The following is a 27,809-nucleotide window of genomic DNA, read 5'->3' as shown; positions in this document are numbered from 1 at the left end:
TGGTGTTGCTTGCGGATTTGTTTAGTTTATCACTATTAAACAGTTTCGGTTTTGGTAGTTCAATTAATTAATCCACTATCAATTTGGTAAACACAGATCTGGATTCTGGATTGATGTTGTAGTAACTTTATTGGTATTATTTATGGGGACCTATTGTGACATGCAGGGAGCTCGTATTTCCGACCTTTTTCATCTAAATGTATTTTATTTTAGTTCCAAAAAAGATATTCTTCAAACAGTGATTAAAGAATATTTAGAGCTTGATAGGTTCGTCCATGTGAGCTATTTAGGTTAAATCATGCATTCCAATTTGGTCTGATCAATTTTTTTTATCAAACCTTAGAAATTACCAGTTTGACTCTGAACTGATAGCTTATTTCGAGTTTATTGGTACAAGTTTTTAGTTATTCCCCGTTCGGTGAAGCAATCGTGCAATCGACGGATATTGCATGATGACAAAAGCGTGGAAAAACATTCCCAAGAAATTAATATTCATACTTGAAACATGTAACATCATTACCCGCATGAATCCAACAAGATACATTGTGGAGATTGGTTTAACCTTAGTGATTGTAACGAAATTCGGCTAAAAACCACGTGATTTACAGAGTACACCCAGAATTAAAAACGAAAGGATTAATGACATTTTAATCCCTTTCGAACATGAACCACATAAGACTAATTTACTGAAACGCGTTATGATTTAATAAACTAATCGTCAATTAAAATATTCCTTTAAAACAAGCAAATAATCAAGAAATAAGGATTGTGTCTATGTTGATTTTGTTTGATAAAGAGACACGCATGTTTGCGGAAAAGGATCGGACGTTGATGGAGTTAGAACTTTGTACAGCGAGACTGTATTCTTAGTGAGCTCAACTCGTATGGATCGCAAAACAGTGTTAGTGAGATATGCAGATATCGATTCAGAAGGAATATTGGATTGGAAATTCGTTACTGTCGCGCCGTTGGGTTTTAGATTTTAACATCTCAATCACTCATGGAAGCATTTACTTGTACATCAATTACGTTGGGATAATCTGGTCCCGGAAGACCGGAATGTGTAGCACTTAACCATTATTTAAATTGAACCTATCCTCAATATGGGCACACGAAAGCTATATCTAAGCAGCTATTTTAATAAAACGAGAAGATGAATGTCCTTTTCTTTAATTGACAGTTCCAGAAAATTATTAGCGTATGACACATAAAAAGTAAATAATACTAACCATTTAATATTTGTTAGTGTTATACAGTGTTATATTAATAACTTCTTAATTAAGCAACTACTTAGCAATCAAGCGTGCTAAACTAGAGTTTTGCTTCAATTGTGTACACATACAAACTGCATCAATATGCAAGAACTCAAAATATAAAATATACAAAGAAAAATCAATATAATTCAACTTACCTTTTCGCAACGTCTTCCAGTCTTTTCTTTCTACCGTACAACCACAGTTACCTTTATGTCCATCGCTGCAGTGATGTAACCATGACCAAGTCATCCTGCAAAGTGCGGCCATTTAGTTTGCATACCGTCGAGTTCTCGGTTTTGCGGTCTCGGTTCATCAATGTCATGTTCGTACATCCAGCATGTATAGATCACCCCTATCCAAACAGTTGCCCTTTGAGTATTTGTGTGGGCCAGTACATGTGTGATATTACACTTACACCGCCGGAAAAAACCCTCCCATCCACCCACAGCCGTCCGTCCAATAAAGCACCACAATGTCCGATATGTTTAAATATTGATTATCGTATTTTCCTTTTGATGTTTATTATTCATATGTATGTACGTGGGGATGGTCAGGGGGCAGGAAACGTGTACCGTGTCCTCCGGTACAGACGTTGTACATGTGTGTTTGTGGTTTGGTTACATATTACAGCGGGACGTACCGTTTGTAACTACTGTATGCATTGTTACATGTGCACATTGGGGCTTGTTTGTCTGGTTACACTTTTGTTTGCTCCATTGTAATTGATGTCATATTTAATCATTTTCCAACTCATTTTCCTTATCTTTCTTACACTTACACTTCGCTTACCATTGTACACATTGTTTCTTCTATTACTAGACCTTTTTCTATTTTTTTCTTTCCTACTTTAAACCCCTTCGAGTGTTTGCACATCAATTCTGCTTTGCTTTCGATGAATATGCTGGCCAGCTACTGATGGTTCCATCACCTACCCTGAGCGGATATCATAATATCAGTGTTTTCCTTTAGCGCTCGATCTCATAGTCATGTGTTTGACGCTCTACTGTTTGAACTGTCATTATTTCCTTTCTACTACGTATTGCACTAAAATACAAGCACACTAGCCTCCTTTGTTGTTTTTTTTCATATGCATAATAGTTTAATGAATATCTTTTATATTCTTATGATTAATTGCCCCCGAAATAAATGTTTATATTTTTTCTTAAACAATTAAATTATACAAAACCAACAAAAGCTTACTGTAAACCACTGTTTTTTTTTTTTTACATACAGCCCCTTTTACCTCATGATTAAACTAGTTTTTAATAAATTAAACAAACGTTGAATAACTTATTTTAGGGAAAAACAATTTTTACGTTAATACAATAAAACATTTCCAACCAAACATAATGGCGCAATGGTAATGTTGCGTCCCATCTCGGTTGGCTGTCCAGCCAAAGAAACACGAAGCATTGTTTCCTAATTGATGCTCAATTTCCAATAAATCATGCATTGGCGAGGTGTAAAATTAATTTCATAGCCAATTCCAACGATTCCTAGCTTCAATTCCCACGAACTCTCCGCCAGCCTGCAGCGATAATCGGATCGAGTTCGACAAAATAAAAAAAGCAGCGATCGTCATTCTCTCTTCCGCTGAAGAAGTGATTGCTTTTCCCAGCCACCGAAAAACGGTTTTTTTTATTTTGCCCTGGTAATGTGTGTTTGTGACCCGGTTCAATCTGCATGCTGGTGTACGCGTATGAAGAATTCTCCGTACCAGTAAATGAAATTTTCGTCCCATCCCGTCACCCTTTTACCAGCATATCACTCAACGAGATGACGATTTTTATGGGATTGGGCAAGGGAGGACAGGCGATGGAAGGAGACGCGACGCGGGTTAATAATTTTTCCATTTGCTTCAATTATCAATCTATCTTTCCCGTCTGCCGCTTCTTTCAATATGCCACGCATCTTCGGCCGCACCGTGATTGTATCGCGCCATGATGATGGTAGCTTCAAACTGTTCACGGAGTGGATGAAGCGAACAAAAACCGAACGCCGATGGCATGTGGTTTTACTTTAAAGTTCATCAAACTGCTGTGCTTAACTGGCCGGGTGCCGGGGCTTGATCTTTGCTGCTTCTCCTTTTTATGTCACATGGAATATCATTTGCTTTGTGTTGTTTTATGTTCTCATCGATACATTCACCGTTCGTCTTTTGGTCTATTTACACTTGTTTTTCTTTTACTACTTCTATGTTCTACTACATTTATTCACTCTCTACCAGTTTGTATTTGTTTTATAAGTTAGTTTTATAAACTTTTCCATTTCCACACCATCTGCTGAATATGGTAATTAACGCAAAGCGCGTTTGGATATTCCACCGAAGTTGCCCGCCATGAACGAAATGTTGCACCGAAGGGCAGAAAGTAAAGACAGAAGAAAAACAAGCATTCATCGGGTACGGGGCGCCTAGAAACGTGGACTGCACGCGGGTGCTTTTTATTCGCGATACTTTCTCGCACGCCCGCTTTACGATGCTCCCTTTAAGCTCCCACGGTTTGTTTATTATGCTTCGGGTTTCGGTCCGGCCAAACGAACGCCATCGTCTATTTACACGTATGCAGGCGTATGCAGCATCACCGTGAAGTGTGCCATCGCCCCCACGAAGCACAGTTTGTCGCTTAATGCCGCTGGCTACAAACTACCTTCAGGGAAATTAAACACCTACACACACGGGCTGGCTTTTCCCCCCGTTCGCTATCCTTAGGTACGCGCATCTTTCCCTTGCTTTCTTCCCGTTGTGAGTTGTACTCGTCGCGGAACTATCGCATCGGACACAATGTTAACAAGGGTTGTTATTTTCTTTTTTTTTGCTATGCATTTGTTGTGCACATTTTAGCTGGCGCTTTGCAAAACAATTTACTGCTGCACGTACCGGTTTACGTATCATTTTAAATGAATTTACTCCCTACACCTAAACACACGCTACGAACTCACGGAGAGACACACGTAATCCTGTGTCTTATAGCGCTATAAATACATGCGCACTTGTACCCATAAAAGTGGAATTATCTTTTCCAAAACGAGTTCCCCCTTAACACACGTTTTGCGTACGAAATAAAGATCCTGTGTGTCGCGCTACTACAACCCTACACTACAACACTAATATACGTGGCCTGGTCCTGGACAAAGTGTAAAGAAATGGTTTTACTGTCATGCTTATTGAAATCGTTCGCAATACGGAAGGAACTATAAGGGAAATGTGTTTATTATTGGTATGTAAAATCGATACTGGCCGTGACGAAAGTGTCTACGCGAAAGTGTCAATATTATGTGAAGGCAGACGACAAAAGTACGCGAACAAAACGCAACGCCTGCTATGTATGTTGGTTGCCAAGCAAAACATTTTTTGTTTTGCAAAACAGGGAGCAGGGTGGTATAAGTTAATTAGCGCTAAGAAATAAACGCCTTCCCCACAACATTCAACGTTATCAGATAACGCAATCGTCTTACCCCACGTTCACTATACTTGCCGGGCTGTTTCTCGAGCTTGTACCCGTAACGCTCGCAATGGATGCTGTCGTAACGCTCGTAACGATACTATCCGCGTGGGTTTTGTTGTTGATGACACGGTTTACGGCAGACACCGTTACCATGGGCAACGAATCACCACTGCCCGCGGACGTTGTGCTGGAGGCGGCCGTTACGGATGGATGTGCCGTGGTGTCTTCCCTTTGTAGCTTTCCTTTCGGTTCATCTCTCGCGACCATTCCACCGGTGCTTGACGCCGAGGTTGCAGATTTCGTGGTTGTTGACGCTGTGCTGTGGCGCTGGGATGTTGTGTCGGCTGTGGCAGCGGCTGCCTTCAATACGGCCGCTACCGTTTCGATCTTCTTCTTGGCGGCCAGAAGACCCGTGTTGGCGTTGGCAATTTTGCTGTTGTTGTTGTTGTTGTTGTTGTTGTGAGTGGTGTTGCCATTGTGTGGGGGTTTCGGATCGGTGTTACCATTGGTGGAGGTACCCTTCATGCCCGAGGTGATGCCCATCATTGGTGTAAGCTGCTGCTGTCTTGCTGATCCGTTGCTAAGCGACGCGGTGTTGGTTTTGATTGTTGTCGATGAAGATGTCATCGTTGTGCCGATGGCGTTACCGTTGGAACGGTTACTAGCTGTCAAACTGCCGTTACTTTGCTGGGTAGGCGACGAAGAAGTAAACCCTGCCATTAGCATCCCCATGGTAGTGGAGGAGGGAGAGTTAGAAATGGTCGTAGCAACACTAGACTGGGTGCCTCGAAAAGCCAACGCCGATGGGTTGGGAATGTTCCGTATGGAGGCATTTGGCTGACGCACCGTTACACTCCGATGGCGATTGATCTCCGTCAGCTTGGGCAGTGGAGCAAGTGTCTTCTGAACCGGAGGTAGAGCCTGCGATAGGAGCGCCGAGGTGCTCGTAGGTGCCGAGAAGTTGAGCATCTCTGGCGAACGTTTGACCGGTGAGAAGTGAAGAGCGGTGGTGGAAGGTTTGCCGCGATTGCTATCAACCACTCGCGAACGATTGGCCGTGTCGGAGATACTCTTTGCCGGGCTGTGATCCAGAATGATCACATCATCAGACAGCCGCCGATTGCCCGTCACTCCTCCGCCGGAAAGATCGAGGATGTTGGCGTTACTACAGGCCATCGGATCGGAAACCGACCGAACAGGTACCTTTGGGCGCATTGGAGGTGCCAGTGGAGTCATGCTGGGCGGAATAACTCCACCCTGTGCTGACTCGTTGCCACTACCGCCCACTACCGTGGGCTTTTTTATCTTTATCAGTGGAATTGTAGCCGGTGGAGGTCTTGTAGCTTTTGTGCTCACCTTGGGCGCAGTGAACGGCGCTAGCATGGGCTTATCGGCTACGGGTGCGGTTGAAGGTATGCGCAGAAACTCAACAGCCGGACGACCATTATCGTGCAGCGGGGACGGTGACAGCGTGGACGAAACTATGTCGGACATCTTCGTAACGCTAACGGTGGCCGGTGGGAGCAGCAGATTGGGGATGGGTTTCTTCGTCGACGGGATCTCCTTGGTGTAGGACGCACTGATCGGCGAGCGGTAGGGAATGTGCTCGGGTGGAGTGGGTGCCATACCCGCCGCCTGCTGGGCAGCCTTGGCACGATTAGCTCCTTTGGCGAAGTTGAACATCGGTGCTTGAATTGGGGCCGGTTGTTTGGCAGGTAGCAGTGAAACGGGAGGCATAAGGGACGGTGGTTCAAGGCGAGGCACCTTTGCCGCAGTCCCATTACCACTGTCCGTGCTGATTGATCGTTTAATCGCTGGAGGAGCTGCCATCGTGCGGATGGATCCCGTGGTGGAACTGGTGACCGGTGAACTGGCTATCGGATAGGCCAACGGTGGACAGGATGGCATTGGGCGCGATAGAATCGGTGTACGGGGTTGTGATTTTCCCGCCAGTCCGGAGGATGCCGTTGAGGTAGGTATCAGGGCTGGTGTTGGCTTTAACAGTGGCGTCTTCGCCCCAACACTCTCCAGCAGTGAGTTGATGGATGAACCCACGCCGGCCATATCCACCGAGAGGTTACGGTCCAGGTTGGGGATGTACACCATCGGTTTGTGACGCACGCTGCGCATCTCGTTCAACTTTTCCTTCGAAGTGGTCGAAGTTGACGACGCTGGAGCACTCACCGGAACGTCCTTCGGCACAACAGCTGTTGGCACGGGAGGACTCTTCACATTGGTCAGCTTCTGCTCAGCAACGAACTTCACCTCATCGTCGTCCTTTGTGATGTCGATCACTTTCGGAGGTTTCGGAGGGCTTGGGACCGGTTCCAGCACCACTACTCGGGGTGATTTAGGCTGTGCCGGTTCCTCCTCATTCCCCGACGACTTAAGCCGTTCGTGCTTGGGTGGTTTCTCCGTCAGCTTAACCTTCATCTTGAGACTTGCGTCATGCTGGGATGAGATTTCAGCGTGCAACTTCCGCCGCTTGCCACTGCTACCGGCTTCCTTCGAGTGTTTGCCCTTCTTGCGCTTCCGGTGCGAGGAAGAATGGGTAGCGGACTCATCCAGGCTGACCTCCGGCACTACGCTTGACGCGTACACCGGCTTCAGGCCGATCGTTTTCGCGTACTCCTCCTTCCCCATGGGCCAGACGGGACTTTTGCCAGCCGAACTCGTCGCCGAGGTGGCCGATGAGGGTGATGTCGCCGCCGATGAGTTGCTGCTGCTCGGCGGACTCAACCCAGGATGCTTTTCGCGCGGAATGCTTAGCTTCGCCTTTAAATCAATCTTTAACCGTGGGATTTCTGCCGGAGGTTGTTTCGGGGATTCGCATCCGGTGGCTTTCGAGGGGAAATTTTCCCCGGACGACGGTGCACCAACGACGGTTTGCGTTTTCAAATTAACGTAGCATTTCAGTGCGGTGGAGTTTGATGGGGATTTTTCCGTATCCACCGTCGGTGTCGTTACTTCTTTCCCGCTAGCTGGAGGTTCTTTTGATGATTGCTTCGGGGCTGAGGCTCCACCATTCTGCGGCAGCGCGGAAGCTGACTGTATGGCCTTGAGAGGTGGTGGACTTCGTTTCGCATCAGCAGTTCCAGCAGCATTTGATTCGTGTTTGCCTTTGGGTACGAGGACCATTTTAAGGCCGCTCGAACTCGTGCTGGTGACTACCGGTGACGATGACTGGGTAGCACTCCGAACCACTTCACTCGAGGTCGTCTTCGTCGCCGTAGTTGTCGTCGTCGTCGATGGTTTCGCACGATGATGACCGTTAACAGCAGCCATCGGGGCACTATTATTAGCGGTTTCTTCCCGTGGGGCGCGACCAGCCGGTTGGGTTTTGCCCTGGCCCCCGGTTTCCTGTGCCGCTTTGGTTTTCGTGTTGCCCGGCCGCTGACCATCGGTGACACCGGCCGTAGTTGGGGTGGTTCTCACCGTTGGGGTGCCGCTGCCGGCAGAACTCTTGCCAGGGTTGGCAGCGCTAGTGGTGTCGGGACTGCCGCTGTTACCGCTCTTGGTGCTATTTTTGTCCTGTCCCTCGACGCGGTGGTATGCGCTCGCGGTCGGTGCCAACTTTGCGGTCGAGTGTAAGAGAATGCGATAGAAAAACCGCATCGGTGCTATCTGCGTTGTACAAAGTGGGTGAGAAATGGAAAGCAAAAGAAGAGAAAAACGGGTGTGTTAGTGCGGGGACCTATTGTGACGCCGGACTGTCGGTGGATAAAAATAAATTCTCCAAAGTTAGTGCACCAGTTTTCGCATGCTCATGATGGGTTCCCAATGGTGTTTTGGTCGTGTCCGTGTTTTAAATTGTTAATAGAACAACTGTTGAGACTAACTGTACACAAATGGCTATTAATTCATTTCGATGAGTAATAGACAGTTTAAACATTTAATAAAGTTAAATTAAATGTTCTTTCCAAAAGACAGACATGTGCCATAGGAAAAAGTTACCAATTCCGTCGTGTTACCAAAAGACCTGAGTATGAATTCACACCTTAATATGGTGACATTTCAATCTCCACCTTAATAACGAAACCCCGTACAACCCCTTCGCACAGGCAGCGAGCGAAACCCAATCTTGATGTCCTTGCTCCCGAAGTGCAAAAGGCCAACCGGTTGGAAGCGGTAACGCGTCTACCGGAGATGTACCAAAACACCAGCGCGCCCGGAACGATTCCGGTAAAACACTCCGATTCCCACCGTTCATTGCTATATTTAAAAGTACATCCACAACCACTCGGCAAAACCTTCGTCATCATCTTGATGATCCTCATCATCGCCATCGTTATGATTATCAACTACCGCAACCGTCAGCAGCAGCGAGCAGCGAGTACAGGGCAGTCAGCCTGCTTCAAGTACCTTCGACGCCTAAAGTCAATCCCCCAATGTTTTAGTAGTAGGCCGCGACGAGCGACGTGGCAGGAGAAGAATCTCGCACCGTATGCTATCACGGGCACAATCGCTCAGCATAATTACTATTAATTATTTTCGTTTCGCGCGCTTTCCACGCTGCTCCTTCGGGTCCGGCAGGGTTGGGCCCATTCATTCATTTCATCGGCCGGGGTTTTTCGCACTTGCACTTACGCATTTACTGCGGAACCGTTTGGCATCATCTTGAAACGCACAGTGCGGAACGTGTTTTATGCTGCATCGATTAATTCGAGGACTTTTCAATAAGAACTGGTGTTATGTGTAGTAACAAATATAATGTTTGTATAGAAAATTAAACCAAAAATGATTCAACGAGTATATCAAAAGTTTGTCTAAGTGTTGAAGTTTTTAAAATATCTCCAACTCCACAAAACTTCCCGCTGGTACGCACTGTGCTTCGATTCGGTTTCTCATCATGCCGGTTGAATTTTGGGCCCGCTTTGCCTCTATCTATCTGTGGCCGCGTTTTCCCTCCACCTTCGCTATCGGCGTACAGCGTGCACGTTGTTGATTCGCCACTTGAAGTCCTTCAGCTCAAAATCCCTCTAGGGCTTGCAGCTCAGTTTACCCAGTCGGTCGCTCGGTCTCTGTTGCTCAACCACAAGTTGGCACACAGTTGCCTTCTAGCTCGCACAAGCGATAGAACCTGAGGTGGTGGCTGGAGAGAAATACCATACCGTACGAATAAAAAAAAAGGGCCACAGATACAGCCAAACATTTTGCCGCCCTTTGTCGACGTCCGTTTTCTTATCGCAAGAGAGCGTGTGTGAAGCGAAACCTGCATTCATGCGAACCAAATCGCATTTATTTCCTTCGTTTGCCACACGGGGTTCCCGGATGCCCGGAACACATAATTCGATGGCGGAGCTTGTACCATCGTTGGGGATGAGCAGGGTCGTCATCTCGAGACGGCCAGGGCTCGGGGTCGGTTTTGCCTTTCGGACCTTGGGGAGCATAATTTATTTCGGTGCTCGGTAAAAATGCTCGTTTTATTTGCAGTGCGCAAAAGTGAACAATTGCTGAGTTGTTTCAGCATCATATTATTCGGAATGATAGAATACTGTTCAGACAGTATTAATGGTAAGAAAAGCCAAATTATTAAAAAAAATTCAAAGTGAGTAAAAGCAGTTTAAATAATTCTCAAAATTGCAGTGCAAATTGTGCAATTTGTTTGCAAGCATTCAAGCATTCAAAATATTATATTCAAGGATTCGACCATTGCAGCTTAAGATACTGTTAAAGTTGGAATTAATAAATTTATAAATAAGTTTTTTTTTTCTAAGAAGACTTACGAAGGGTTTACCACAATCTCAAAGCCACAAGTTTAAATTCTACCTTGTACAATCATTTCCCAGTTACGCGACACTCGTGTTCTTTTCTTTTGGATTGTCAGAGGAGAGAATCTTCATAGAGAACCCACATCCTTGTCAAGAAAGCCTGTTAAAACAGGAACCACCAAAGTCAGGGAACTGCTCGATTCGCCGGAGCGCCTACGGACTAGCAACTCCTCAAGCCTCAGAACCTATGCCGGATGGTCCGTTAGGACATTTACGTCAGCGACAACAATCGAGTTACGCGAATTCGAGATACGCAAATGTCAAAATTATGACGGTTCGTGTAATGAAATTTTTCAAATTTGTCAAATTTTATATTTTCCCAAAAACACGCTGCATTTTAATAATCTAAACATAAGTTTTGGTAAAAATTTATTCTAATTGTCGAAATAAACGTAAAATTATCAATTATCAATGTGTTTCCTAACGTGAAAAGAAGTAATCGATTCCTGAATACTATATGTAAACGATATTATAAAGGGAATTCGAGTTTTGCGAATTTCTCAGACACGAATTATTCGTGTAACTCGAGAAAGATTGTATTGCCCCATTGGTTTTTTCCTATTTATGAACTCATTTGAGTAAACTCTCCCAAAAGGTTTTGAAATTCTGATTACTAAAAATCACACCACTGAGACGACTGAGGAATCCAGATTCCTGGAGCTTCCTTAGTAGCTTTTAATACAAAGTGCTCGAAGCTGAACCCGTGGTGTAGTCAGCAGAGACGCGAGTTCCATAAGACAGGACCGAGACAAACCCCCATCAGGACCATTCTCCGTTGGTCTGATTACTCGTCCTCGTGGTAAAAAAGGTCTAGTAGAGGCCTGAAGAGACAAACATGACAAGGACGCCCAGAGGAAGACAAAGTGCTCCACAAAGTTGCTTTACTATACGACCCTTAACTAGTGGCCATATGTGTACTATACGTTATTTGAATATACAGAAATATTTATTTCTATCTTTCGTAGACAAAATGAGGAATCGTCAGAGTTCTCTCTTAAAAGGGGTGATTGGGAGATATGCTTCACATCTATGCTTCTTATTATAGTTACTTTTCTAACTAAGAGCTACCGCTCTGTCGTAATTAGTGTCTGATAATCACAAGAATAGGTTGAAAAAGAGTTGAAAATAACAGCGTATGGTGTAACGCATGTGTGCTCACTTACCCGCTTGTAGTCGAAACAGTACGCCACATCCATCAGCGTGAAGTCATGCGGCAGAATCTCCTCCTCGTAGATAATTTCCACCCGAATGTTGTCCGAGCCGACCTGCAGCCCGTTCTTCGTGAGGATAAATTTGTACAGATGGTGCACGGTGACGGCGGCCGGACACTGCAGATAGGTGATGGGCAGTTGCCCGCTCGCAGCGCCACCGTGCTCCGCCACCGTATCGTAATGGTACTCCAGCGACAGACTGTGGGTGAAACGACAAAATCCCCACCAAACAAAAAAAAATATGCACGATCGTTAAACATCGATTGAAACATTGCACGAAAACGAAAACAAGCGTATCGGATTTCGGTTGCTACTTGCCTGATTGGTTCATCCGGGGAGAAGAAGTTTTGATCGTCGAGCAGATGGAACGTACCCGGCCCGGTCGGATCGTCCTCCTCCACCGATGGGACGATGTTGCTCGATATCGAAGCATAAAACTGTATTATTCTTTGGTTTTCGGATTTGTGCAGCCCTGGCACCAGCTTGTAGACGAGTGCCCGCAGCGTTCGATCCGGCCTGCAGGAAGAGAGGGAACCCGTTTTGTGGTGTGATTATACTAGCCGGGTACAGTGCGTACAGTGTGGTGAGTCACCTTTCTAAAGCACACATTAAATATCGTTTTAGAGGAAAACATGAAAAATGACCAAACAACGACAACCGTGGGCACCGTGTGCGCCACAACGGAAAATGCGGACAAAACAAGAAGGAAAAGGTGTTTGCTGGCGTGATATGGATTGGCACCGGGCGAGACAGTACTCCACCCAATTACGCCCCGCACACTAAAGTGCGATGGCGTCTGCGCAGCGACAAGAGATGCAGCAATTCGTTAGCAAAAAGAAAAACCGTTAGCGCTAGCGTAAAAGTTTAATGTGCGACGTGGAAAATAAACGCTAGCAGGTTTGATTTAAATGTTAAAGTATTTAAATGAATTTTTTTAAAGCTAATGTAAATTATTTACGGGAAGGACATCCACCTTCAGTTACTTCGAAAGTGTTATTTTTTTTTCCTCTTTTCGTATTTAAAGATCGCCATAAAGCCGATCAGTGTCGTTAAAACAGCATCAAAAACCTTCACCCTCAACAGATTATTTCCACCCCCTTCACAGATCGAAACGACCGGGTAGGGAAGATGGGAAGACGCCCGTTTAACCCGCGCCCATAATTACCTTAAATTAGCGACCGTAATCGGTTTGCTGTTGTACGACTTGCAGCGGGGACAGTACTTGTTGCACTCGAGGTATTTCACGATGCACGATCGGCAAACTGCGAACGAAGAAAGACAAAATCGAAACGTCAGACAAGGTTAAGTGCGTTATTGTTTGCGCGAATGAAACTGCTGGTTAAATAGCAAAGTCTGCGGTCTGGATCGATGAAGCTGAAACCGATGAGGTGTGTAAAATTTTGTATCACAGCTGTCACGATGAAAAGTGTGGTTTTTTATTTGTCGTCATATCCAGCCTTAATTTCTGTGTGCCAGTGCCATGAAAGCAAATGTTTGTGTTCAAATTAATAAAACTCACCGCACTCTATAACAAACTCTCTTAAGCCCGCCCGAAATGATTGAATCAGCCCGACTGTAGAATGAGATTTAGTTTATTTACTCAAATGGCACGCGCAAACACACAGCTTGTGCCAAAAAACGGATGCGTCATAGGTGGTTCAGGTTTATCCGCACCGTGTACAAAGCGTGTCTCAGCACGGGGGCTACAGTAAACAGAAGATAAGTCTTCATAGACGGAAAATATTTGCCTTATCAGCAGCGTATTGCGGAGCTAAACACCGCGGTGGTAATTTGCGATGAGTAATCGAATTCGTTCTTGACTAATAAACATTCAAGATCGAACGAGATCGAACTCTAAACTGTAATAGAAAAAAAGCTTGACAGCAAATCTTATTAAGGTGAAAATTGTCCTCATCATCACAAACGATTCCAATCTGTGTGCGTTTTTTTATCGCCATCACAAGTCAGTGACAGACTCGATCGCGTAATTCTAACCCTTGTCGGAACACGCAAAGTCTGCGACAGTCAATCATCCGATCTGGCGACTTTTTATTAGCGCGGCTCGCTCTGGCTGATTTCCTTTATAGCCGCTCTCACTTTGCTCACTCGCGCAGCCTCATTTGACGGCGTTCTGTTGTGACAGCTACGAACTGTTCAATCATCGCCTACTCGTCACCATCGCATCTCGCGTCGCCCTAGCTTCCTTTGATTTTTATATGCCCTTTTTCCGCTGCTACTCTTCTTGCTTTGCCTCGCGCTTGACAAAAACCGTCGCAAACGTCACATTGAACGTTTGTTTGCCAGAGCAAAGAACGCTGTATGCTCTATCTCCGCTTGCGATGTACAGTGGTTGAGCTGTCAAAACCGATCAACAGGAAAGGTGTGATAATAATCACTCCACGCTGTTGGCTTTAATCTCTCTACCTATTAGATGTTTTGCCGCAAGCAAGCTTTACGCTTCCCATTGCTGTTTCGTGTTTTCTTGTCTTCTCTTGCTCGAATAATCTCGCGTTTGTGGGTGGGTGTTTTGTGATCGTGTTTTAATTGTCTGTCTGTTGTGTTTCTGTCTGTTTTACGATAGCTTACCACACTCTTTGCTGCAGTTCGTTTGCTTTCAGTTTCATTATTGTTTTTCGATATTTTGGGCAACGTTTTAAGTCTTTTACACATACAATAAGCTACTTACTAAAGTGTCAAAGTTTTCTTCACTTTTAGCTTCTAAAATAATGATACTAGTGTGGTTCAGTTCTTTTATGTTCTTATCTGCTTTGATCGCAAATGCAAAAAAGAACTCTTCCCAATTTCTAAGTATAGCACAACTCACTACTCAAAAAAAAAAGGATTTGCAGGTCACGCTAGCATCTCAACCCCGAAACACACACCGGCATTTTGAGCCACAAAAGTTCAAAGTTACTCACACAAATTCGTGTGTTTTTTTTGCTGCTCTCGCTCCACTCGCTTCCTCTTCCGCTCCATTATAACGTGCAGCCATCATTCAAAACTCTTTCCACTGTCCGCGAACACTTTCTATCGGGCGAACCTTTTGCCGAGATCGGTTTTCCCACCGTACCCGGGGGGGGAAAAACTGCCTTTGGAAAAGCTGTCCAAAGCAGAACCGACACATCGGACCGGCACAAAACTTTATTTCGCTTCATTTCGTGCACAATGTGGGAGCGGGCAACATGGTGTACAGAAAGGGAACAGCGGAAGGAAGATTAACAACTAGCCGGAACGTCATCATTGTCGGCTAGCAGTCGCTCGTTCCTGGCCGTATCAGCTTACTTTAGAAGCTTTCGGGACTTTTTTTTTATTTGGTTTTTGCTACCAAAAGTTGTGCGTGTGATAATAAAGTGATGCGATAAATGCGAGCAAGTTGGGCTGTCCGGTGCCAGCTTAGTATGATATGGTGAGAGGATTAGTTTAGTAAACGAATGTCCTAAGGTATCTTCACGCTGAGTAGCTCATAATACGATTAAAATACGTCATAGCCTCCAAGAGAGAATAAAAGTGGGTAGCCTTATTTAATGAGATAAATATTCCATAATGACGGGTTGCTTTATAAATTACCCCGTGAGATGACATAAATCTAAAGAAAAACAGCCAAAGAACGCATCAAACATACCAGTTCACACATGCTTTTCCTGGGGGGATTCGAGAAAACTTCAACCAACCGGAACTAGGCTAAGCAAAACCGTGCCAAATCCAACCACCAAACCAGACCCACCTCTCACTTTAGCTCCTCAACCGTGCCGTGTGCAACTACAATGGCTTGCCTTTTGCCCTCCCAAACGCCCCACCTGTTCACGTGTCGTGCCCGCACGTTTCAAAATGACTAAATAATTGTCCCATTACGGGGTGCCGTTTGATGCCGGTCGGCGTACGGAGCGGAAATGCGGGAGCTTTTCCACCAGGCGTATACCATTTACATACACGTTTTTTGAAGCTTACGGGCGCGTGCAAAATGTGCGCATAAAGCAATGAAACGTCGCAATGGATGAGCATGGGAATAAAATGGGAAAGTCATGCATGGATAAGAGCAAGCATTAACCGGGGAGTACATTTCGTTTGTTTTGGTTTTGTATCATTTTTTTGGAGATAATTATGTTTTAATTTTGTAACTAATACTAAAAACATTTTAATAGAAATATTTTCAAGTAATTTTGAAGTCATTTTTTTGGAGAATTTGAAATGGAAGAGTTTAAGGTAAAACCTTCAATTCTACAAGCTTCTTTTTAATTACCATTCTGCGCTCTGATTGATGCAGATTAATCAAATCGAAAATGGACCATGAGTCATGCAATCGGCAGATGATTAAATTATCTGTTTACACAAAACCCACCCGTGAAAGGTGCAGCAGTGCTTCATCAACTCCATCAAAATTTTCGTTTATCATCAAGGCAAACACTTTCTCACACAACAAAAGGCAAAAAGGAAGAACGCAACGTAAACATTCCAACGGTCGATGAATGAAGAAAAAAAAATCATTTAGCACCGACGAAATCGTCATCGTACACACATCGTGCATCGTGGTACTTCATTTGTGCCTCTCGTTTTTTTCCAATGAGATATCAAAAAATAGTTCCAGAACAGAGAGAAGGAGAGAAAACAAAACAAAACAAAAATTCCACCTCCCGAAACGCAATGGGAATTCACGATCTGGGCTGAGTGGGTAACCATAAATTTGTTTAAATTAGATGGAACGCAACACAACAGCCAAAGCATCGATTCGGTTGCTTCTGTTTCTGTACGGTTCGAATTTTGGCTGCTCTCTTGTTGTCGTTCTGGCTGCATTGCGTAATCTAACGCTTCGGCCTATCGAAACGAGCAGCACAGCGAACAACGGTCGGTCATTAATTAATCGTCAGCTCCGGACCAATAAAAGACTTCCGAAAGTGGTGGGCAACGATGAAGAAGACAGTGTTGCGCCTTACCGCGGATATATTGAGTAAGATCGAAGCGGTAAGATGTGGCAAGAAATAAACAAATCAAAAAGTTTATGTGGCACACGAAAATGCACAACCAAAGCTGATTAAGAGAATAACATATGCACTAACAAATAGAAACAACAAGCGAACGAGCGAGCGTAATGATGTTGTTGAGCACGTAGTTTAGGTTGTGATACAGGATTCGTAACATCCGATTCAAAGTGCTTTTTTATAAACTATCGATAAAGATGTGGTTAGTAACGCTATCGCTTTTGAAATTAATTACAATGTTATAAATTACAGTCAATGTTTGTATTCTTATGTGAGAAAAATGGAATTCAACAAAACATTTTAAACAAACCGTATAAACTTACAAAAAAAGAAAAAAATATATAGAAAGACAGCAATAGAAAAACATAAAACAACAAACAATGTTAACAAAAGAGAGAAACAACCAATGGCCACCTATAAATACAAAAACAAACATCTACAACTTGTAAATTAAAGGAAGGAAATGGTATATAACACAGTGAACAAAACATGAAATTAAACTTACAACCAGCGTCGAATAGTAGCAAATAAATGATAAAAAGTTTTGCAAAAGTAACAAAAAATAAACACTCAAGTTTCGTTTTACTTCAACAAATAAAAACGAAAAGTTGTTAAAAATATAAAAAAAATATATAATAGAATGGAGAATGTAGGAAATTGAAACATAAGCTATAAACACGTATAAATAAAAGGAAGACAAATGTAAACAGCACATAAGAACTTAAGCTCAAGCATATGGTGCACCATTGGAACACATGAGAATGTACAAGAAAACTAAAACAACCCCAATACATTCAACAAGCACATGCAACTGTAGAATGAAATTTATTCTTTGGTGCGACAATCGCAACCGGCACAAAAGCTCCGATACAAAAAAAAGACATAGAAAAACTACTTTCAAACCAATTCCACTCAGCAGCCGATCTGAAGGCCGATTCGGTAATCGGTATATTTATATGTTTGCCTCCCAAGCAACCCGAGGGCTTATTGAGGTGATGGTCACCAAAAACTGATTTCCTGTCCCCTGATTTCCACTCCCCGTTCTGCGACATCGCCCGGGGCGTTCTGACGCTCAACCGGCCCATCCGGCCAGACACCCGGCGACATGTCCCGTGACCCAGCGGACGTGCACAGCAGACGGACCTTGGATTGGGTGTTCCGACTGTGCGAGAGCATAAATTTGGGATTAACTTAATAAATAAATTTTTACCGCCCATGGGAAGGTTTTACTGTCACGCTGAGATTGTGTGTCTTCTGGCACACGGGATGGGGCGTTTTGGGGCGTTCCGGATTCCGGAAATCTGCTTTGAAAGCTGCCCATCAGCTATAATAATAATAATATGTTTGGACATAATTATCAACCATGGCGCAGCTTATGATTGTGTCATTCGAGTGATGGGTGATAAGATTTCCTTTTTGCGCATTGATTGGTAGATAAGAAACTGTTGAGTGGAAAAGCTATAGACGGATTGAAATCAAACAATCGCCTTCTAAAGCAATTGATTGCTGTAAGTGTACTGAATATTGCATCTCGCTCATGAATGTATTATTAAAAGCACACTCCGTAAAACGATAAGGATAACAGGGGCGGACAAGCACCAACAAAAAAGAGCGACGCTCGCAAGGACTCACCAAATCTTTTAATACGCTCACTGCAAATTGCTCGCAGATGCCAGTGCAGATTTAAAGTTATCATTTCACGGAAGCTCTAAAACCATTGCGCTAAGCTACAGCTTTATGTTTGCGTCGGAAAGCCCCCGCCGGAAAACAATGAGGGGGGGGGGGGACAACTTCCAGTCCCGTCCCGACCGGACTCTTTTCGTAGCATTAAACACAAACACACAAACAAGAGCGCTAGCAGTGGTAGTAAAGAACAGCAAGAAAAGAAAATTTCAATTTTATTCTCCCAAAGACTGCTCGTTACGGCCGGTAACATAATGTGCTCCGGAAAGGAGCGCAAGTGCGGTGGAAATGGTGGCCGAGCCGTCCGGTTGCGGAAGCAAAACAGAGAAACATTAGGAACAGCCAAGCCTGTAGCGGCTAACGGCGCTTTCGTTCTTGTTTCTTTCTGGTTGGTAAAGCAATTTCCGCAAGCCCGAACCACGCGGGTCCGTCCACGACAAGTGGTCGCCGAGGAAAATTCAGAACAACCCGAAGGGGCAAACGGCAGGGTGTTAAAGATGCGTTGAGGAATGGAGCGAAATGGTTGTATCAATGGAATAAAACAACTCAACGGGAGAACAATACCCATTTCCGACAGTGTCGTGTGAAGAAACAAGAGACGAAGAGATGAACAAAACAACGAATGATGAAGTAGAAACATGGAAAATAGACTACACTAACGGCTGTTTTGCTATATTTGCAATCTAGCCACATTCTTCCAGCAGTTTTTGCTAGTTCCGATAGGAAAAACTTCCCTGTTTGAAGTAGTACGTGAGGAAAAACAATAGATCAAACAAGAATATAAGAGAGAAAGAGAGAGATGCGAAGTCAAAGGAAAAGAACATATCGAGTGACAGATCTAACACACGACGCGAAGCAATGGCCCGAAAACCTTCCCCGAGTCAGCATATAATTTTCCGCTCCTCATTTATATTCACCCCTGACAGAGGAGAGCAACAAGGCCGCCTCTTAGCGCCAGGCTCGGTCCCTACTAAATGAGAAGCGGTCCGCACGGAATGGGACAGGTGCAGCCCAAAATAGGAATTCCGATCAAAACATGAGCGCAAAGAGAAAAAAATATACGAGCAAACACAAGCAGAAAAAAAATCCCCCAGAAGTCCCTTTACACCCACTGCCGTAGCCGTAGCGAAGAATTTTCCCTGCCTCATTGTATTGCTCAGTTCGATTGGCAACTTCGCTAGCTTCTCTATTTTCTATTTCCTCCCAGCAATTTTTATGACCGGAGCATTAGTTTTTTTTTTTGTTTTGTGCAACAAAAAGGAACTTTGTTCGTTTTCTACCTTTTTGTTTCTGTTCGCTTTCGGAAGTGTTGCTGTGTGACTTCGTACATTTTAATTCGTTGTTTTTTGTTCTTTATCTCGACTTTTCCGCTACCTTTTCCGTTGTTACCATTTTTATCGTCTTTCCCGTATCTGCTTTGATATTTTCTTGTGTTTTGTTGTTGTTTATTTTTCGGTTGCAAGGTGCGTATTTAGATGAATTGTTTGCTTATGCATAATTCTGTAGTCACCTTGAATGTTTTAAATAGCTCACAGATAGTCATAGTTCATAGCTCTTCATAGTTTTAATTAATTTTTCCAGTTAAAGGTTGCATGGTTTGCCCATTACTTTGCCCATTATTACTAAGTTATATGTTTAGTGCACTAGTTTGAAATAATATTAATCAATTCGAAAGAATGAAATTGAATATCTATAAAGATGATTGATTTATTCCCTAAGGCAAATGAACTAAACAATTGATTAATACTAATAAAATATCATTAATTTTACATAATAACCATCCGTTACATAGCTTAATTTAGCTCAAATACTTTTAAAACTGTTGTTAAAATGCAGTAAAATTTAATATAAATATAATACAATTAGAATATTAACAATGCTTTAAAGATTTCTAAATCCTTCAGAACTCACGAAATGTTGGAGACTCTTCACTTGACTTACAAGATTTATTAAATTTTGTTCGACTCTTGAACCTTTGGAGATTCTGGACCCTTAGCGAACGTCTAAGAATCTTTAAAGATTCAAGAATCCTTTGAGAGCCAAATAATGATTCAAATTATTCTGCTCTAAGGTTTCATTCATTAATATACAAAAAATACAAGGCAGAAGTTTAAAGTGAAACAAAATTTCTACACCGCAAGATGTCTATAAAGTTTGTGTTCTTCCGTGTTCCAAACAAACTCGGAACTCCGAAAACAACCCCTCGCCCATACGACACCGTGCGTGTTCCGCCGCACACACCTCCCGGGCTCGAGTCAACGCGGCGTAACGCTGACAACCGGTTGAGTGATTTCTTGAGCACGGCACATTTTTCGGAAAGCCTCCATTATTCTATTATTCTAATTTCCGTACCCCTTACCGGTACTGCGTTCTGCTTCCCGGCGTGGTTGACGCTGTTCGTGACCGCGTCTGTGGAACGCTGTATTTGAACAAATTATTAGAACGTTTCATTTCTTTCCGTTCTAGCCCGGTTCGGGGGACCGATCCCACACGGAGCTGCTGATAGCTAGTACAAACAGCGCGGAATGATTAAATCTCCTGTGTCCGCACCGAATATGACACTCCCCTCATAGGGATGGATGGTGCCTCAAATTTGTGGCTACATTCCTCACGTGAAAATGAATAAATCCAATATATCCACATATGGTTTCGGGGTTGTTTCGAAAGATTCCGCTACATTCATTGCCATTTATCTTTGGCTGGCTGGAAACTTTACAAACGTCTTCGGGAATGGGGGTTTTTGTTTTGATCCTTTTGTATTGCGCCAATAGAGCCCTCCCGTGCCTATTTGCACGGTGCGACAGAGGGGACATCTTTGTGTTCGGCACACGGCACGAAGCCCAAAGTGTCAAAATCTCAATCAAACATTCCTCTAACATACACAGCAAACGTTAGACGCAAGCAACCAGCTGCCCTCGGTCGCAAAAAGGAACAGCCGTGGCAAAAGCCTTGCACGTTGAAAGGTGGCATCTTATTGCGTTGAAATATTGCCACCACCCGGCACTGCTACCCGTCCGAAGGACGGACCGGCGCGACCGAGCGACCGGATCAGCAAATAAGGAATTACGCGCCAGGATAACAAGCGTGCTGAATTTTTCATCCATCCACCGTTCGTGCCGTACCGTCCACGTCCTTTAGGGAAGCTGAAGCTGTGTTCCTGTGAATTTTCCCTTCTTTCAACCCTTAAACCCAAGGGGCTACGATTTTCAGTGAGTGCAAATTTTTCCATTTTCCTCCTCTCGTCCCGCGTTTCACCCAAAAAAACCCAACGACGGCGTCGTCTTTTCCCTTTCTCGGGTGTTGCCGTTCGCGTGCCTCGGTCGTAAATACCGAGATTTACCACGTGGTGACCCGGTTTATCGTCAGGATGTGAGCCCGCCAAGCGGATGGTGCGTCTCGTTTCCCGTTTTTTTCTTTCTTCTCTTGGTGCCCCGACGTTGTACTTTATTAGATCAAATCTATTAAAGATATATGATTGCCAGTGCTAGCGCTGATGGCCACACAGTTTCGGGGCCTTCTATTTGCCTCAAGGGAACTGTTGTGCTTTCCCCCATTTTTTTGCTGCGTTTGTGAGTGTGTGTGTCTTACTTTTGACTTCCGATGTCCGATACCGGCAACCCATGTCCGTCCGAACACGCACGAATAAAAAGATAAAAAAAAAGTCCGGACTATATCCAAATCGTTAAACAAGATAAATGCTACGAAATCGAAAATCTCAGTGTGTGCAATTCGATACGATTCGATTTGCTCCTGTCCAGTGTCCTTTTGCGCGCTGGACATTGGACGGATCATCTTTCGTGGCAGAGGGATGGTTTTTTTGTTTGTCTCACTGCTTCCACCTCTACTGACTGTAACGTCCCACCCTTAATCGCCACGTCTTGACAGTCGGAAAAATGTTCCCTACGAAGCGATAAACCGTGCAGGCGAATTACGACATCCAGTCTTGCGTGGTTTATCGCCCGGGCTGCTGTCGGTTTGTGACCAAGATTTGTGGACAGTTCACACCTTGATGGGTTCTCCTCCTTCCCCCTTGTCCGCGTACGCGTACGGTAAATTCAATTCCAATGTTTTATGGTCTGTTGACTCAACATTTGCAATCACATTTGTCTCATCTCGCTTGTGTAGGACGCATTGTTCTTGTGGGTTGAAGTTTATATATTGAAGTTTCTGATTTGTTTTGATTTGTTTAAGAAATACCGAGACATTTTTCTGTGCTTTCAGTTATTCTCCTTCTCTTATCGATCTACTAAATTTGTTTTTCTATTTTCATACATCACTTATGCTAACACAAAACAATTTGCAGTAAAAGTATGAAGTTTGGCAGTCAAAACCCCATGAAACGATTAGATCAAAGTTGACTGACAGACAAATAAAAGCTCAAACTTTTCCATCATCCCGATTCGCTCCACGGAACGCTTGTTGACCGCACCCGGTTTGATCTTTACGACATGGACGACCGTTCGAAGTTCTACCAAGAAACACACCGCGCGACCGTTCATGATGATATGCTCGTAAAAATCAACCATCGGTCATCATTTATGGATTCCGTGTTTCACCTTCACCATATCCGAACAAAAGAAGAGCAGAAAAGAAAACCTCAGAACGACCAGCTAAATCTATGCACGACCCCAGTGTCGAATATAATTTGGCTAAAACCTTCGATATTAATTTATTGCATAGAAGCATTCGGTCGGGAGCATAAATCGGAGGATGTCTTAAAAGATGGATCATAAAAAGCTCGCAACTGGGAAGGCTAGAGAGAAAAAAGATATGAAACATGAAGCAAGATTGTGCTATGAGTTTGAAAAGCATTTTTGGTCAACGCAAAAACACGTTTCCGTCAAAGAAATGGGAGATGGTGAGAAGTTCGTTGATGAAAGAAAGGTCGAAAATTGACACTAATCGATAACAGTAAATTATAAGACAGGAAAGGGAGACGAAAAAAAATGATAAAAAACCAAAACAAGATAAAAAAGAAAAAAAAACAACTAAACTCATCGATACTCTTAACATAATTTAAGTGTAAAATCGTAAAAGAAAACAAAACTAAAAAGTATTTCGCTTCAAAACAACAAAAAAAACAACCACAGCAGCTGTGAAAAGAACGTAAAGAACATACGTAAACGATGCACACAAACATAGCACAAAAAAACGCACACAGAAGTGTTTATGTTTGTTTCACGCCCGTTTTATGATTTATCACCGGTTCGATTCGCCCATTTTTAGTACGAACCATGCGTGGCAACACCATTAGTTTGTGGGAAACGTGTGCCGGGAGTGTTAAGCAGGATCGAACCACAACTCCCCAACTAGTAGCCTGTCATCGACAACATTTGAATGTGTGGCACACATGGACGGAAAATAGTGTAGCGAACGATAGGGAAACGAAATAAATAAATTTATGGTGTTTGCTACGCGGAATGTACTAAAGAAGGCTTCTTTTTTGGACTGTTATTGCAGCTGGGGTTTGCAGGGTTTTGACAGCATAATTCATTCTTTCTGCTCTCCCGAACAAGGCGGAGTTTGACATTTGTTTGCTGATCAACGTTTGCTTCGATCATCGCAATTGTCATAATCATCCCTCAGTGCTTTCTATGCGTTGCTCCAAGCACAACGAAACCCATTGTACTTTGCATTGTAGCTAGCAACGAGTCACTTTTTGCTCACTATCGCAGTCACTATCGCTGCCTGAACACGGACGCATTCTTGCGTATGTGAAGCACATGTCAACGTTTTATGTCGCCGGTCGGTTAATGTCAACAATCCGAGACTATAAAACGAGACAATGAATCCCGTCCCCGGGGCCACGGCACGCATTACTTTATGAATCATAAAACTGGCTGCCGCTTCTCATCAGCCATCAATTAGTTACGATATTAAGCCGTTCGTAAAGGTTGATTTTAAAAGCGTTTACTGAGGAATACACCCCATTGGACATTCATTTTGGCATGTTAAAACCGAGCCTACGAGGAAGTGAAAAATCTCGCATGAGTTATATTTGTTGGGGATTGTTAAAACGGAAAAAAAACATGATGTTATAATTCGGCTCAACTTGATGAGACCATTCGAACGCGAACCACAACCACGAACATACTTTAACCTCGAGGCAGACCCCGCGTGTCAACGAACTCGCACTGTGTCCACGAGTGTTCCGGTGAATGGGAATGAATTGGTTTTCGTGTTTGAAATCGTCTTTATCAATTATTCAACCATTTGACCGTTTGCGGTACGGGGGTGGCAAACGGGTGGGGTCTAACCGGGGGGTTGGGGGGCCCAACCAGAAGGATTAAACAGGAACATCGGGAACAGACCGGGGAACGCAGTACAGTCAGCAATCGATACTTTATTGGTTTTCCGGTTATGCAAAATCATAAAAGTGGCCATTCATGTACCACTTGCCTTCTCCACTGGACCCTCCGCTTCGGTTCGCTTCACGACATGTTTATGCTCCGGCACGATGATCCAATAAAAGCTGGACTACGACTGCTGGTTTTGTTTTTGAGGGGAGGAAGGTTGGAATTGGTAGTGGAGTGGGAAATTAAACAACAATTTCCCGAATAAAATCAGTTTGGGCATGTGACGGTGAGTATTCCGAACCTGTTCGAAACATTTAATATCATTGCACAAAATTTGTCGCTCTTTTAAATCCTTGGCATATGGAGTGTTTATGTCTGTATTTCTCAAGGTTTGGGGTTTTGTTTTGGGCTTTCCTATCAAAACCTACAACATTTTTCAATCTTGCTTGAATGATATGAATTTCTGATCAATACAATCTCTCGTCTTTGACATTTAGGAAAGTTCTCCATGGATTGAAACTAGTAGTAGTCGAATAATGTCAAGTTTGGACCATAAAGCGACCATGGTCAAATATAAAAATAATCTTACAATATTTTTGACTGGAGCAACAGTATGTGGCCGAGTCTTATCGTGATGGAAAATGATGGGATTGAGCCTTTCATTCATCATTCTGAATGATTAGGCCTTCAGGATTTGCCTTTCGGAAGCAGATCTTGGACACATTTGTCCTGGAGCATATTTACATTTTGTCCTGGAGCAGACGGAGGCTTCAGCAAATTTTGTTTTAAATTGATAATAGAAGTAACAGTAACGAAAAAGGGCGCAGTTTTAAATCAAAAAAGGGGCCTGTAAAATTGGAATTATTTTTAAATTACGAAAACAGTTTTTGAAATACTTTTTTTGAAACACAAACGATCACAGTTCAATATAACAGAAATTTACTTGTGTTGGTTCACCCTTATCGTTTGCTATTAAACGAAAGTTACCCTTGAGGGGATGCAAATTAATGTAAAATTTATTCCATCAAGGAAATTATTAGTCAACTCATAAATCATTGTATTTTAAAAAGAAGGAATTTTAAGTAAGTATCTCATTTCGATTCATAAATAGATAATTAATTTTTCTTTTGTTTATTCTACAAATTTACTTTTCTACTCGATTCCACGTCAAAAAAGTTATAAAGAATAATTTGTAAAATGTTGTCTTTTGCTCAGACAAAACGAGAGAAATTAACAAATGCGGATGTGCTGAGTGCAAAACGAGAATAGCGGCAAGTCCTTAATTAAATTTTAAATATTTCGCTGCGCATTCGACTACGGAACGTCCCCTTTCAAGCATTTTGATGAGCAACAACAGCAGCGGGCAAAATCTAGACACCCCTGTATGTCCCCGATCAAGTGTACTCACATGCATGCAAACAATCGTTGACGCTGGTGGCCTCGACCAGGTAGCCATTGCAGAGGGTGCAAGTTATGCTGTCGTTGAAGTCCTTGACGCGCCGCCGGTTGTTGCCCGCAGCCGAACCGCGCATTCGGATGCGCTCCGGCTCGTGCATCATCATACCGGCCATGGGAAGGGCCGGCGACGTCGAGACATAGGAGGACGAGGGCGATCGCGTACTGCTGTGCCTAGTGCTGCCGGCGTGCTCCGGCACGAGGCTCGCTCGAGAATCCTTCAGGCTAGGCCGGATAGCGGTGCCTCCCTCCACACCACCACCACCACCGCTGCCGCTTATCATTGCTGCAGCACTTGTCATTCCGTGGGGAGTTTTTTTTTTCGTGTTGTTGTTTCGAACACGACCCACACGTTACCGACCGTGGGTGGTTTCGTAATCCTTTTGCTTTTGTGTAATCCTTATTATTCCTTGGGGTGTACGGGCTGTTGTGGAATTGCACTTCACACACAGACACATAGACTAAACGCACACACACACTCAGATACTTAAACTCGTTTACCGACTCATCTTGTTATTCAATGTATTTTAACTTTGTCTAAACGTTTTAGTTGCTTTTATTTAGAATCACCTAAATAATGAATGAAGGAGAAATAGACAAGGAAATATACGTTAGAACTTTACAATAAATCAATTTAAACATAAATAAGTGTATTAAATTTGTATAAGAGCAAAAATAGTGGATAAAATAACGGAAATAAAAAGAACAATTAGAAATAAACATAAAAATAGAACAAAAAACACATAATATAAAAGTGATATTGCTGTACAAAAAATAACAGAATCTAAAACAATTAACTAAAAAGAAATAATAAACGAAAACATAAAACTTTATCACAGAAATAGTGGGAACATAGCAAAGAAACATAACAAAAATAAAATTGAATCATTGAAATAGCAAACATAACATATCTCAAGCATAACAGAAACAGCTTGTTGATGAAAACAAAACAAGAAACTTGCACAGTTGTGCAAAGAGAAAGTTTTCTCTTATAATCCCCCTCTTTCCTTCTCTCGCTCTAGGTTGCGTTTTGTTATGCTCTCTCAAATGCTTGTTTATTGGGTTCATAATTGTTCGCATTTTTCGTCTTATCGTTTCTCTTTACTGTGAAAACTGTAGACTTCCAATCATTATGCGGGATGATTTGGTTTTTTTTATCTTCTCTTCTCCACGTAGCAACTCGAGGGTAGCATTATAAAACGCAAAGATTCAACGTTATCGAGAGCATCCAAACACACACACACAACCTCAGTTAAGTGCATGAGAAAGTACAACCCTGTGGAGCAGCCTCCCGAAATTCAGTGGGTGGGCCACGAAAACATTGGAGCCGTGTCATCAATACTAGTGCCGGCACCAATACCAGTGTGGTAGAATTAAAATAAAGTACAACAGTAAACCTCGCTTTTGCAGCAAACGCGTGTTTACAGCTCTGCCCGCATTGCGATGCAGGATTATGCGCTAGGGGGTTCTCTACTTACCCGCTTTATAGAGTACATCAAACAACCCCGTGCAAAGGGTGAAACAGAGAGCGAACGAGGGCGCGCTCTCTCTCTCTCTCCGTCTCCGGGGGATGAGATTTCTCTTCGCACTGCTACGCGCGTACTTTTCAACCCTCACTCACACACGCACGCACACAGACCCACCGAGTAGTGTGCTCTCGCACACATAGGCACGCGTGCGCCCGAAAACACACAGCCTGCTCCGCACGATATAAG

At 43.4% G+C, this 27,809-nt stretch overlaps 1 protein-coding gene across 1 annotated transcript; it reads right to left on the bottom strand.

The window, feature by feature from the left end:
- Positions 1-1,760: 1,760 nt before the first annotated feature.
- On the bottom strand, positions 1,761-26,396 carry LOC128303594 (mucin-5AC). Its single transcript, XM_053040592.1, has 5 exons — positions 26,048-26,396; positions 12,850-12,946; positions 12,003-12,200; positions 11,637-11,883; positions 1,761-8,326 (listed from the first exon to the last, which is right to left on the bottom strand). Exons 1-5 carry the CDS (start codon positions 26,394-26,396, stop codon positions 4,709-4,711), a joined length of 4,509 nt encoding a protein of 1,502 aa, XP_052896552.1. The 3' UTR covers positions 1,761-4,708.
- Positions 26,397-27,809: the final 1,413 nt, after the last annotated feature.

Source organism: Anopheles moucheti, chromosome 3, assembly GCF_943734755.1.
Source record: "Anopheles moucheti chromosome 3, idAnoMoucSN_F20_07, whole genome shotgun sequence".
In the NCBI taxonomy this organism is placed as follows: Eukaryota; Metazoa; Arthropoda; class Insecta; order Diptera; family Culicidae; genus Anopheles; species Anopheles moucheti.
Note: the sequence above shows the minus strand (reverse complement) of the source record. Positions and strands in the feature narration are given on the sequence as shown.